The sequence below is a fragment of the Clarias gariepinus genome, chromosome 2 (assembly GCF_024256425.1).
Source record: "Clarias gariepinus isolate MV-2021 ecotype Netherlands chromosome 2, CGAR_prim_01v2, whole genome shotgun sequence".
Classification (NCBI taxonomy): Eukaryota; Metazoa; Chordata; class Actinopteri; order Siluriformes; family Clariidae; genus Clarias; species Clarias gariepinus.
Window position 1 is genome coordinate 27460335 of NC_071101.1, and position 13096 is coordinate 27473430.

At 37.1% G+C, this 13096-nt stretch overlaps 1 protein-coding gene across 5 annotated transcripts in view; it reads right to left on the reverse strand.

The window, feature by feature from the left end:
- Positions 1–12553, reverse strand: part of ankrd27 (ankyrin repeat domain 27 (VPS9 domain)) — a 30678-nt gene extending 18125 nt beyond the window's left edge. The window contains exons 1-10 of one of the 5 annotated variants that reach the window (XR_008355899.1): positions 7412–7456; positions 5675–5797; positions 3051–3161; positions 2801–2957; positions 1557–1711; positions 1407–1466; positions 1258–1311; positions 926–991; positions 249–325; positions 23–144 (exon numbers count right to left, since the gene is read on the reverse strand). Coding sequence is in view for 4 of the 5 variants with exons in the window: in XM_053479624.1 (XP_053335599.1) it covers positions 23–144; positions 249–325; positions 926–991; positions 1258–1311; positions 1407–1466; positions 1557–1711; positions 2801–2957; positions 3051–3161; positions 5675–5776 (904 nt within the window). In the remaining variant the exon portion in view is untranslated. Of the gene's footprint in view, positions 1–22; positions 145–248; positions 326–925; positions 992–1257; positions 1312–1406; positions 1467–1556; positions 1712–2800; positions 2958–3050; positions 3162–5674; positions 5798–7411; positions 7457–12075; positions 12157–12418 lie in introns of those variants that run through there. The other 4 variants (XM_053479624.1, XM_053479632.1, XM_053479614.1 and 1 more) reach the window with 4 other exon arrangements.
- Between the last annotated feature and the right edge of the window lie 543 nt (positions 12554–13096).

Below are 13096 nucleotides of genomic sequence, written 5' to 3' on the forward strand. Positions count from 1 at the left end.
ATAAGGGTTAAAAGAAACACACCTTTGCGGCTGGGTGACTGCATGATGGTGAAGGCAACCTTCCTAAGACAGAGCAGCTTCTGCTGAGGAGAGCTGCAGCGGTTAAGCTGACTTAATTCCCTCTTGGCACGAGGAATATTTATACTGCATACAGCGAGGAAATTAAAAACAGCAGAAGAGAGCGAGAAGGTGTGAGACAGAGCGAGAGCTGAATGACAAATTAATCAACTTTTATGTATTAGGTTCACCTGAATTCTGACTTCACTCCAAGATCTTTCTGCTGCAGCTCTTGCAGCCCTCTTGTAGTTTTATTGAATGCAGCATCCTATTAAAGAACAAGATATAGACAATGAGATGAAATGTGCTGTTATGGAAACATAATCATATACAGGTTCACGTGATGCGGTTACCAATCTAAATAAGAATATTCTCCCATAAAAGTGTGTTCTTCTTCTTACACCACAGCAGTTTTCCACTAATACCATTTTTATATTAATTAAAGCAGCTTGTCATGTTAATGAGAAACAATAAAGCATCTCCTGTGAAGAAAAAAACTTTTTTAAAGCTATTTGCTATATAACTTTTTAACCCATTGGATAATTATAGATCATTTAAAAAATAAAGCAGTAGAATAAACCTATGATTTTTATTGCTGCGGAAACTGCTGAAAAAGCTGCTGTTATAGAAAATGAATCAAGGACTTTAGACTAATTAAAACTGAGAATTTAACAGTACTGTGGAATAAAATGTGGGGAAAATGCGCAAAATAAAAAAAATTAATGAATGAATTTTATATAATATTTCAATTAATTAAATTAATTATATATATATATATATATATATATATATATATATAATATAAAATTATATATACATAGACAGTAAAACCTTGGATTGCGAGTGCACAAAAACATATAAATAGTACCTGAGTTGCTTCAAGAGTTCCAACATAACGAAAGAGGAGATCATGGATACAGTCATGAATGTACATCTGCCATAAAAAAATATTTTCAAAATATGCATAAATAAGGTGACCTACAGACAAATCGCAAAATGTTAACTATCTACTCTGTACTTCAAGCTGTCCTGATGTAGGCTACTTTAATGAAAAAAAAAAAAAAACATTGTTTAGCTTATTATGAGGAGGAAGAGAGTAGCACTCCTAATTTTAAAAAGTACTTGCATTCATCCCCTAGGAATATAAATATGTTGGGAGAGGATTGGGATTAGTGTGGCTGTAGCCCCATGTACACGTACCTCAACTGCTTGTTTGAGAAGGGTCATCTGAAGCTCCTGCTTGGTCAGCACCTTCTAAAAAATCCACAACATTCACTTCATCAGCTCACAGCACAAGACACCAGTACACAAACAGATAAACTCTAGAGCACAAGTTGATCGCTACGTACCAGGCGTGAATCTCGCAGTAAGCACTGAAGACATTTCGTATATAGAGCATGTACAGCATCCTGAGGGAGAAAAGCAAATGTAAATGTTTTTCTCTAGGCCACACGATACCTGCATTAAGGAGGAATAAGCTGAATTTGACTCTCTCTCACTATGTGATGGCGCAGACTTTTCCTTTCCTGCTCTTTAAAGGTCTGGCGAAAGGGAGCAATGAATTTATCCAGTTTCTCTGCATGACGGCCCAGGAAGTCCTTTACCTCCTCGACGTTCTTCAGGCAATAGTGTGCAACGACAGGACTCAGCTCGACTAGCAATCAGAGTATCACAAAGATCAGGCTTTTTATCACAAAGATCATAGAGCTCACAGAGTTTATTCATTTAGTCTCACTTATTGCCTTTTTTTTCTTTTGCAAAACTGCCTAAAAAATATGCCTTTCGCTTGAAACAAAAACAAAAGTGCAATAAAATTATCACGATATGCCACTTTTTCCTTTTTTCCTTTTCAGATCCAGCATTAAGATTATCTGAAACCACTATAACACTATCAAATAATTTGCATGAATGTGTACTGTATTACATGAATGAGATTAATAAAGTGCTTTAACCACCTATCTATGTTTCTTGACATGCATATGAATTTCATAAAATAAGATACTTTAAATGTGAAGTTTATTGCTAACAATAAATGTAATACAATAATTAAATAAATCAATAACTGCAATCAATGTATATCTACAGTGGATGTCAAAAAATAGGAATATTGTGCATAGTTTTTTTTCATTATTAAGGTGAAACCATATATGAACTATATACAGTTATATATTCTAGATTCCTTACATGTAAAGTGAAATATACTGTATAATGTAAGATTCTTTGGCTCGATTTAGGGGATTACGGTTTACAACCCATGAAAATCCAGCATCTCAAAATATGAGAATATTGAATTTCAAGTTTAGATAATTACTATTCATACTGTACAAATACCCTGTATCTCTCTATCTATTTCAGTAGACACAACCACAATCATGTGGAAGGGTGCTGACTTCACAGTTGTCCAAACGAATATCACGGACATCCTGCACAAAGAGTCACGAGAGGTCACCACTGAAAGGGCAGATTGATCATAGCTCAGATTTTTATGAGCTATAAGTTGCAGTCCATAAAATTTATATAAAAAGGCTTGAAAAATTTTAGACAGGCTTGAATAAGTTCAGACAGTAAGTTAGAGATGTTGTCAAACATTTAAAACACTTTGGTTATTATTACTTTAATACCATGCGTTATAACACTCCCACATCTCATTATATCATTAAACACTTCTTGGAAATCTCCACCACTTCTCTGATCCAGTTCCAGCACCAGTTAGGGTCCAGTGTAAAGAGGTCAAGAGCTTTACCTGTGCTCGGCTCAGACTCAATAAGCCGAGCGATACACAGGATACTGTAGGCCTGCTCCTTGTCATTGTAGAATGTCTCTTCAAACAAAATGGGGACTGAAGCAGGGCTCACAAACCCTGTTGCCAAATGCACTTGGTTATTTTCTATGGACACCTCCTAAAAGATACAAGAGAGAATATTGCATACAATCAGTGCACACTGCTAACCCTCCCAGTGACTGATCAGATATGGGTTTGTGTATGTACACACCTTTCCATCAATTGTCTGGAAGCCCTGTTCTGCAGGCAAGAGGACATAGCTCTCAAACTGTGCTGCTGTGTATGAACTAGCTGTTAAACTTCCACAACATGGAACCAAGACCTATAGACATAACAGAAGACATCTGCTGAACTACAGTGCATTTAGAAAGAATCTAGATCCCCCTCGCCTATTTCATAGTAAGTAAGACAATATAAATGATTTCTGCTTATCAATCTAAAAAAATACTTCGGTGTAAAAAGCAGAAGCAAACACTAAGTCAGGGTAAACACAATTTCTTCATGCAAAATTCTACAGATGGTACTTCCTGTCTGCTCATAGGTTTAACATTCAGAGGTTACATGGTGAGAGGTCGTGAAGTATAGCGGAGAGGCGTGCTAAATTATATAATTTAATAATTCACCCTTTAAACAATATATTGTCTTTTTTTTCCCTACAGGTTTATATACAAGATATTTTTATGCCATTAACGTTGCTGCCACATCTGCACAAAAATCGTGTTAAAATGGCTATTTAAATTCATAGCTCAATACAAGTTGCTTGAAGGACAGTGTCAATTATGCAGCATTTACTCCGGGTGGGTGCAACATCTGTGGCCATCGGTACCAACAAAGAAGGGGGGGTTTTGCTCTGAACTTTGAATGGTACACAGATGGAGCACTCCCAACAACATGTTTAACGACTGAATGGTTTATGAGTCACTATTGACAAAAGAATAAAAAATGGTCATGTAACATTTTAACCAGGATTTAAAACTGCTTGTGTTCAACGGCAAAGATTTCCTTTCTAACATTAAAGGGTTCCTCCTTATTTTATGAGTTTTATATTAAATGGTTTTAATCTTTATAAAGGATATTTGCTTTTTAAAAATGTACTCTCTTTAGTAAGAATGTCTCATTATTCATTACATTACCCTTGAATATTTTAGCACAAAAAGTACAAAAAGAAAAAGTTATAGGCAGGTTTAAAAAAAAAAAATCAGTAAATGTTTCATAGACGCGGGAATAGTTTTGAGACTTATACACATATAAATTACGTTTATGCAAAGAGTCATTATTTGCAGTGTTGACCCTACTTTCTCTACACCTCTGCAATTCGCCCTGCCATGCTGTCAACCAGTTTTTGGGCCACATCCTGACTGATGGCTGCCCATTTCTGCATAATTAATGCGTGAAGTTTGTCAGAATTTGTGGGGTTTTCTTTGTCCATCTGCCTCTTGAGTATCGACCACAAGTTCCTAATAGGATTAAGGTCTGGTGAGTTTTCTAGCCATGGACCCAAGATTTTTTTAAATAGTTATCACTTTTGCCTTATGGTAAGATGCTTCATCATGCTCAAAAAAAGCATTGCGTGTCAAACTGTTGTTGGTTGGGAAGAAGAAATTGCTCTCAGAGGATGTTTTTGTACCTTTCTTTATTCATGGCTGTGTTCTAAGGCAAAATTGTGAGTGAGCCTACTCCCTTGACTGAAAAGCAACCCCAGGATGCTTCTCAGGATTTCAGCATTCTTTATTGTGGGCATGACACAGGACTGATGGTAGACTGAAACTACCATCTATACCGCCTGAACCTAAGTACAGGGTTGCGGGGGGGGCCCTGGAAGTCTGTCCCAGAAGACTTGGGTCACATGGCGGGTCACTCCCTCCCACAGTCACTCCCTCCCACAGTCACTCCCTCCCACAGTCACTCCCTCCCACAGTCACTCCCTCCCACAGTCACTCCAATTTGGGAACGCCAATTAGCTTAATCTGCATGTCTTTGGACTGTGGGAGGAAACCCACCGAACACGGGGGGAGAACATGCAAGCTTCATGCACATAGAGGCGGAAATCAAACCCTGACCCTTGAGGTGCAGGACGACAGTGCTAACCACACAGACACCACATGCTGCTTCCAAACAGAGTCTACAACTGATTCAGTACAGCATGGTATTGTTCACATGGTGAAAACTGGATATAGATAGATATTCACACATTTACTGACTAAACATACTGTAGGACATTCTCAGTGGTCAGAATGATCAGGTTCAATCGTAAATGCAACAAATTAAAAAATATATATATATATATAGCCAAGCTGCTTCTTTAACATTCTTGCTGCTGTAAAAGCTTCCACTCCTCTGGAAAGTCTTTTCACTAGATTTTGGAAAGTGTCTTTGGGAATTTTTGCTAATTGAGGCAAAAGAGCATTAGTAAGGGTCTGGCTCACAGCTGGCATTTCAGTACATCCCAAAGGTGTTTATTTGGCTTGGGGCAGAACGTCAGTCCAACCATGGCAAAACATATCTTCATCTAGCTCCAAATGTCCACGTGGACACTATCATGTCGGAACATGTTTGAGCTTCTTACTTCCAGTTGCAATTGCAACAGTTTACAAAGACTTAACAATTATGTGCTTCCGGTTTCCCCAGATTGGGAAAGAACCACATGTGGGTCAGATGGACGGGTGTTCACAAACTTTCAGCCAAGTATATGCTAACATTTTAAATACACTATAGATGACAAAAGTAAGCAAAATCTACAGACGTTACAAGTGTAGATTCCTTTAATTAACAGGATATTTCTATACACTGCAGATGCAGACTAAAGAAAATTTATGTTGTAAGAAAATTGCTTACAATGCCATGCACTTCTGCCACTCTGGCGCAGAGGTCCGGTCTTTGTTTCTCCAGTGCCAGATAAAATGGATTCTTCAGAATATTCTCATCATACACAGCCATAGGGACCCAGCACTCAGACTCCTGCAGTGGACATGAAGGGGAAAACATCAAGGATAGTGAGAAGAAGGGAGATGAAGAGAGACAAGCTGGAAAGAAGACAGTAAAAGTACAATTTTAAATAAGCAGGAAAAGAGCACAAAATGAAATAAAGAGAGAATATATAGTGTTGTGCATTGTGGGGCAACACATTAATCCTATTAGCTTGTATGAATACAGTCTTGTTTGCTGGTTAAGGTCATAGCCATAGTAGCTAAAACTGATAAAACACTTCATATTACAATAAAGGAAAACACTGCTATTACAAAATACTGTACATAACTAAACTTCTCTTGTGCCACCTTGAGGGTTTATAATAAATTATAATATTTTAATAAATATATGAATAAACAAGCAAGCAAACAAATACAATAATATAAATAAAGTTCCAACTTAATACACTTAATATCTAAAAACACACACTAGTAAGAACAAATCGACTTTGACCACAACAGACTAAAAAAGATACACATAGTCTAACTGTGCTTTAATTTTTTTCATAATGCAAATTATAGGAGAAATATCTTTAAAACAACAACAATGCAGACTATATTAAAACAATCAAATAATGTATTTAGGTAATCCTAATGGTACTATTGTCAATTATCTCTGTTAATCTGGCAGGAAAAACTGAAACAAGGTCTTTAGAAAACACTTGATTTTAAAAAGATAGAAATAAATCCTATACATACATGTAAGGGTTATTTCTGACAAACTAAAAAATTTATTGTACCCAACCTGGAACCTTATAGCTATAAGGATTATACACATTACTGTGCAAAGCCCCTCATTATTTCATATTACATTCACATTAATACGATTTCATATTCATATTAAATAAAGATATAATTGAAAAGAAACTATCGAGGGACTATTCCTCAAAACTATATTAAAATACAACAAAGTCTGGCTCTTTGGAAGTAAACCCTAAAGAAATGAGAGGGACTTTTGTACACTTTTGCACAGTAACCTCCCAACAAGTGTTCTGCTTTCAACATTGAGTTAACAGTTTCGTCCTGATGTCACACTTTACTCTGTTAGCCTGTGGCAGTTCTATTATAAATCCAAAAACGTATACATGGTACAGGGTGGGATTTTTTTCTGAGCCAAACAAAAAACTTGCTTTTTGCCATTTTGTTTTGTCTCATTGTGCTCGTCTACTTCTTGAAAAAACGACGGCTGCCTTTTTCAGCATAAGCGCATAACTGATAACAAAAGTACAGTATAATTAAGTTACAGACTATTTATCATGAAAACAAGCCGATTACATATTTTTGACACACAATAAATATTTATGAACGTTTTTAAAATCTATAAAACTATAGTTTTAATATAAAAAAAATGTTTAGGAGCACGGGTGACAAATCCTGTTCAAATAGGATCAGACCTTTCTTAGACCTACAGAAAGGTTAAGCATGGTCTTAAAAAGGATTTACTGTTTTATTAGCAGCTTGATTAGCTGATTAATATTTGAATAAGTGAGAATAAATTTTTTAACAAAAATCTTCAAGGTTCAATCTTGAAAGAGAACATCAGCTATACTACTCAAGCTACCAATTCTTTTCCTCAGTTGTCCAGCTCAGGTGTTAGCATACTCACTTGTTTATGATGATCAAGTAGCGCATGCGACACAGAGAATAAGCGCATCTTCAGTGCCCTAATGTGACGAATCAGGAAAGACAGAGCCATCATTAAGCTTTTCAGAGTCCGGTCCAAGCACGCAACATGTGGACTAAGAGGTGTGCACAGTCGAAGGCAAATCACACCACCCATAAGGCAGGTCAATACCAATCCTGAGTGTAAAAAGGCCCTCCTCTCTACTACAACACATCACAACATAATACACAACCCGAACTCTGACCCTCATCACCACAGCCCTTCTGATGAATGCTGAGAAGCAGAGGAATGTGAAACACACCATGTGATCTGGTTTTTATGGGCCAGAACTGACTGGCAGGGAAACACACACTTGTGATGTTGAAGGACGAATCCTTTTACTCTAATATAATGATAATTCATAAACACTCATTCCCCCTAAAGCAATTTCCCAACAAAACCAACAGAAGTTTTATTTCTTTACAACAACCTTACATTTTCAAAAAGATCTGCAGAGAGACACTAGGGACAGGAATCGACAGGGACCTTCCGCTATGATATCACAATACCTAGATGCAAATTCGATACATATTGCGATTCTGTAACTATCTCGATTTTACAAATATATTATAAATATTATATAAATTTTATATCAAGCTGTTTTCTAATTTTGTTTCAATTCTAAACCAAGAATTGGTTTCTGAGAAAGTAGTGAAGACTGTGGTGGAATTGTGGATCTCAGCTCACCCTAAAACATTTTCAATGCGTGAATACGTAAGCTTGTTGACAGATGGACAACGTGTATTGAGATACAAGGAGATGATGTCAAAAAATAATGTATTTTCTAAAAGTTCATTAAAAATTATGGATACATTTTGACTCATAAAAATTTAAATTTTATTTTGGAAAATTACATTTTGGAGAGTGTGGCAATCCCTCAACTGATTTGCCCCCATCTCTAAGAGAGACAATATAAATTGTGACATTGAACATGAATACACAAGACAGCTAGGAAACCCCTGGAATCTTGACAGCGACCCTTAAGACTTTCTGCAAACAATCTCCATTAGCAATGGGAGGTTTGATGCCTGCTGGAAGACAAGATCTGTGGCATGTCGGTCAACTAAACATCAGGTTTAATCAAAATAAGTATGAGCAAGTTTACAAAAATGACCAGAAGGCACAGACAGTTGAGTGCCTCAATGTTATTAATGGTTACCTGGCCAATGGAGCCCACCCGCTTGGTCGTCTTCTGGCACCTTTTTCAAGCAGGCGCACTTGTTAAGGTAAGATTAGAAGTGATCTACAGTAGCTGACTTTTGATGTAACCTTCGTGAATATAGCATTTTACTTACTAAGGCTCCATAAAGCTTGTAATGTAGCCCAGTTGTCCCTCTCTTTTGCTCAGTTTGTGTCGTGTCATTGTATGCCATGTGGATATGTCAAAAACAATGTTATCTGTGAAAAGCTGAGATGTGATTGTCTGCCCCTGGTATTAATCCTGATTTAGTTACTATAGCAACTGAAACTGAAAACATTGCTGATACTGATAATGGCTTAACCCACACTCTTTTCTTTTGTCTACCGGTCTGCAGAACTCCAAACTGCTCCCTGACTTGGAACTGGATCTGAACGCAGACTTTGAGGAGTATGCTAATCTGTTTACAGATGTTCCACTACAGAGACTGATGAAAAACGGAACTTCAATTATTTTTATGTCATAACTGAAACTGTGCAACTGTGCAACAGATTAATCTGTAACCGAGACAAAACGTCAGCCTACCACAGCGATTAACAATAAAAAAAATAAATTTAAACACACCAATGCAGCATGCAATAAACACTGTGCTACAGTGCAATTTGTATCAGCTTCATCAGTAAATGTTATACAACAAAAATAGCAGCTCTTCAGCGTTCTTGCCTAAAAATCTGCAGCATCTATCAGCATAAACCTGTCCTGCCAAGCTGAACAGCTGTTGGTGAGTATCGATCCTTGTGTGCCTTGAACAATTGTTTAATTAAATCCTTTTCTCCTGCTGTTTACTAGAAAATATATAGCATTTTACTTACACATTACAAATGAGGAATTATCAATATTGACTGATTTTAACAAAATGGCTTTTAATTTCTTTCTACTTCTGATTACAGAAAGGTGAAAGTTGAAGACTGTCCTCACTTAACTTGCGCCATTTCTTAGTTATGGCTGAGTACCACCACATGTTCAGCAGTTGTAGTTTTCCCACAGAAAAAGGGTTTGTGTTAAACGTGATAAGCTAGTGTCAGAAAGCTTCGACAGGGTGAGAGCGCTGTTGTGCAGTGCTCCTGTTTGTGCTGCACCTGAACCTATGAATATATTTAAACTAGAGATGGATGTATGTGACACAAGAGACAGCATTTCAAGGTTCTGTTGATTCAGTAAGACAGTTGCCAACAGGGAGTTAGGCAACCTGTGAGTTTTTTTTTAGCATTAAATCTCAATTTCTGTTCCTGTTTTACTATGGCTTACTGTGATTATAACATCCCGTCAGTCTGAACATAACTAACCATGAGGAAAGCTTCAAAAATATTGCTGCTAATGCGTCGTCTCATTCCCTGACTTCCTGTTTTTTTTTTGTTTGTGTTTTTAATTGTGATTCAAAAAAATAAGAATCCTTATACTTTCTACTTTATGATTAACATACTTGTTATTTCAATGAATTTAGGACAGAATACAGCTGCTGGACTGCCTAGAAAACAGCTTTACATCACAATTAAAAATACACTCACTAAGACCGACAGTATATTAGGAACATTTACCAACACTGGGCAGGACCTTCCTTTGCTCTCAAATCAGTCTCAGTTCTTCATGACATAGATTCCACAAGATGTTGCAAACATTCCTCTGAGATTCTGCTCCATGGTGACACAACTGCATCCTGCAGAAGGCCACTAAAGAACACTGAATTCATTGTCATGTTCATGAAACCAGTCTAAAATTAATTTTGTGTTAGGACACGTTGTGTTATCATGCTGTACGTAAATATTAGAAGATAATAAATTGTGTCCATGCTCAGCAACAATATTCAAATAATGTGGCATTAAAGTGAGGATTGATTGGCATTAACAGGGCCAGGTTTGCCAAAACATTCTCCACAAAATCACACCAGCCTGGACTGCTGACACACTGTTCATGGCTGCCAAAGGAGAACCTTTCTTCTTCTGCTGCTGCCACCCATCTGCCTTTTTACATTCTGAGATGCTTTCCTCTTACTAAGGTTGTACACACTGATTATCTGAGGGCACTTCTGTAAGCTGATTGGTAGATTTAATAATTGCTTGAATATGTACTAATTGTTTCTAATAAAATGCCTTCTGAGCACATGTCTTTATTACAAGCTTTGATTTTGCAGATTGCATACGCAGTCAGAATTTAGCAACGTTTATTATTAGAAGATTGTTGACACAGAGAACATGTCATTGCACAGGCTTAAATTAAATGAAATAAACTTTATTTAAACTGATTTTAAATCAATTTAAAAGTTTTCATGTCAGCTTGATTATGTACAAACTGATGAAAGTTTTTTGTTGTTGTTTTTCTTTATACTTGTTGCAATTGTATTTACAGTACAAATATAAAATTTTAAAGTCTTTACAAAGTCTTCTGTCTCAGTGTTCTAAGGTCTTTTTGTCTGTTGTTACTATGGTGTAGTGAAGCATAATAATGAACATTTCATCAGTCCTGCGTCATGCCAACACTAAAGCACTCATGTGTAGGGTTGCTTCTCAGCCAAGGGACGATGCTTACTCACAATTTTGCCTAAGAATTCAAAGTATAGTACAAAGGCACTCTCTAAGAGAAACTTCTCCCAACCATCTAAGAACAGTTTGGCGATGAGGAATGCCTTTTTCAGCATGATGGAGCACCTTGCCATGAGGTAAAAGTGATAACTAAGTGGCTCAAGAAACAAAACATTTTGGATCCATGGCCAGGAAACTCCCAGATCTTAATCCCGTTAAGAACATGTGGTCAATCCTCAAGAGACAGGTGAAAAATAAAATTCTAAACTCCAACTGTTGATTATGCAAGAATGGGCTGCCATCAGTCGGGATGTGGCCCAGAAGCTGGTTGACTGTATAGCAGGGGAAATTACAGAGGTGTTGAGCAAGTAGGCTCAACATTGCAAATGCAGACTCTCTGCATAAACTTAACGTAACTGTCAATAATAGTATTTAAGACTTATGAAATGCTTGTAATTATACTTTAGTATACCATAGTAACATCTGACCAAAAGATGCAAACCAAAAAAAAAAAAAAAACACTGAAACAGCTGACTTTGAGAAAATTTATATTTGTCAAATAATTCTCAAAACTATTGCAACCATGCTTTATAAATAAACTTGCACTCTTTTTTTAAGCAACATCATACATAACACAATAATTAGAAAAGCTATACTTTTATAAAACTTAAGTCAGTCGTTCAGTCCTGCAGGTACACTCACCTAAAGACCATGTTACAGCTTGAGAAGGAGTAATTACTAACACACTCATCATAGCTACGTAAGAAAGGAAAACACACACACATGCACACACACATACACGCGCACACACACACACACATACATACATACATACATACATACATGCGCGCACACACACACGCGGGCACAGGTTTTAGCAACATGCTTACTCAGCTTTTGACATTTCCTCAGCTGGTCATCTGACATGGATGTTATAGTGTCGACCATCACACCCTGCAAACTTCCGATTTAGCTCTGGTTTTGCTAGCATGCCAGGACACACACACACACTGCACTAGTCAGACTGCGTTAACCCCTAACTAAAATCAAGCATGGATAAAAAAAAATAACAAAATAAAAAACCATGAGACTGTCACAATAATAAACAGGCACACACGGCAGCAAGCTAACTTGGCTAATACACACACACACGCGGCTATTCAGTGTGGTGTAAAAACGTGACTAATCACGTGATGTGCTTTAAACAACACGGAACACTTGTGAGAAGCTTACCTGCTTTATGTCAGTTTCTTCTGCATGACAGCTTTACCATGGATTACAGCAAACCGAGGATAACCCAGACTGCCTGAGTCGACATTATAACGTTAGCCAGAGACACAACATTTCCCCAAGCCCTTACCACTTGAGTGACAGCTTGACTGGCCAATCACAACGGTCTCTCACCCGACCCGCCCTCTACGAGCAGACACGGGTTGCGTTCTATTCCCGTGTACTTCAAAAAGGTGCTCCCTACTCCTTGTGCAGGGAAAGTCCGATTTGGGGAACTTCCCTCCAACAAAATTCCATTATTCGAAACACCGCTCAACGGTTTTAGATATTCATCCCGGTATTATAAGCTAGTTGAAGCAGTTAGAATTTTACATTTATGTGAGATATACAGTATGGGATGAATTTTTAGTCTCTACTTCTGGTGCTCCTTTACTTTTTGATTCTCCTGGTGTGTTACCATTATTATTTATTTATTTATTTATTAATTTATTTATTTTTATTTTCTGTTGTTGTTGTTTTTTTTGTGTGTTATCTACTGCTCCTTTTATCTCTCTGGCTATGTTGTTTGGATTGTGTGTTATTGTTTACAGCAAAATAAAATAAATAACACCCTGCAACGCCACTAGTACAGATGTCACTTCCTTAGTGCGTTATCCTGGTAACAAGCATCCCAGATACCTG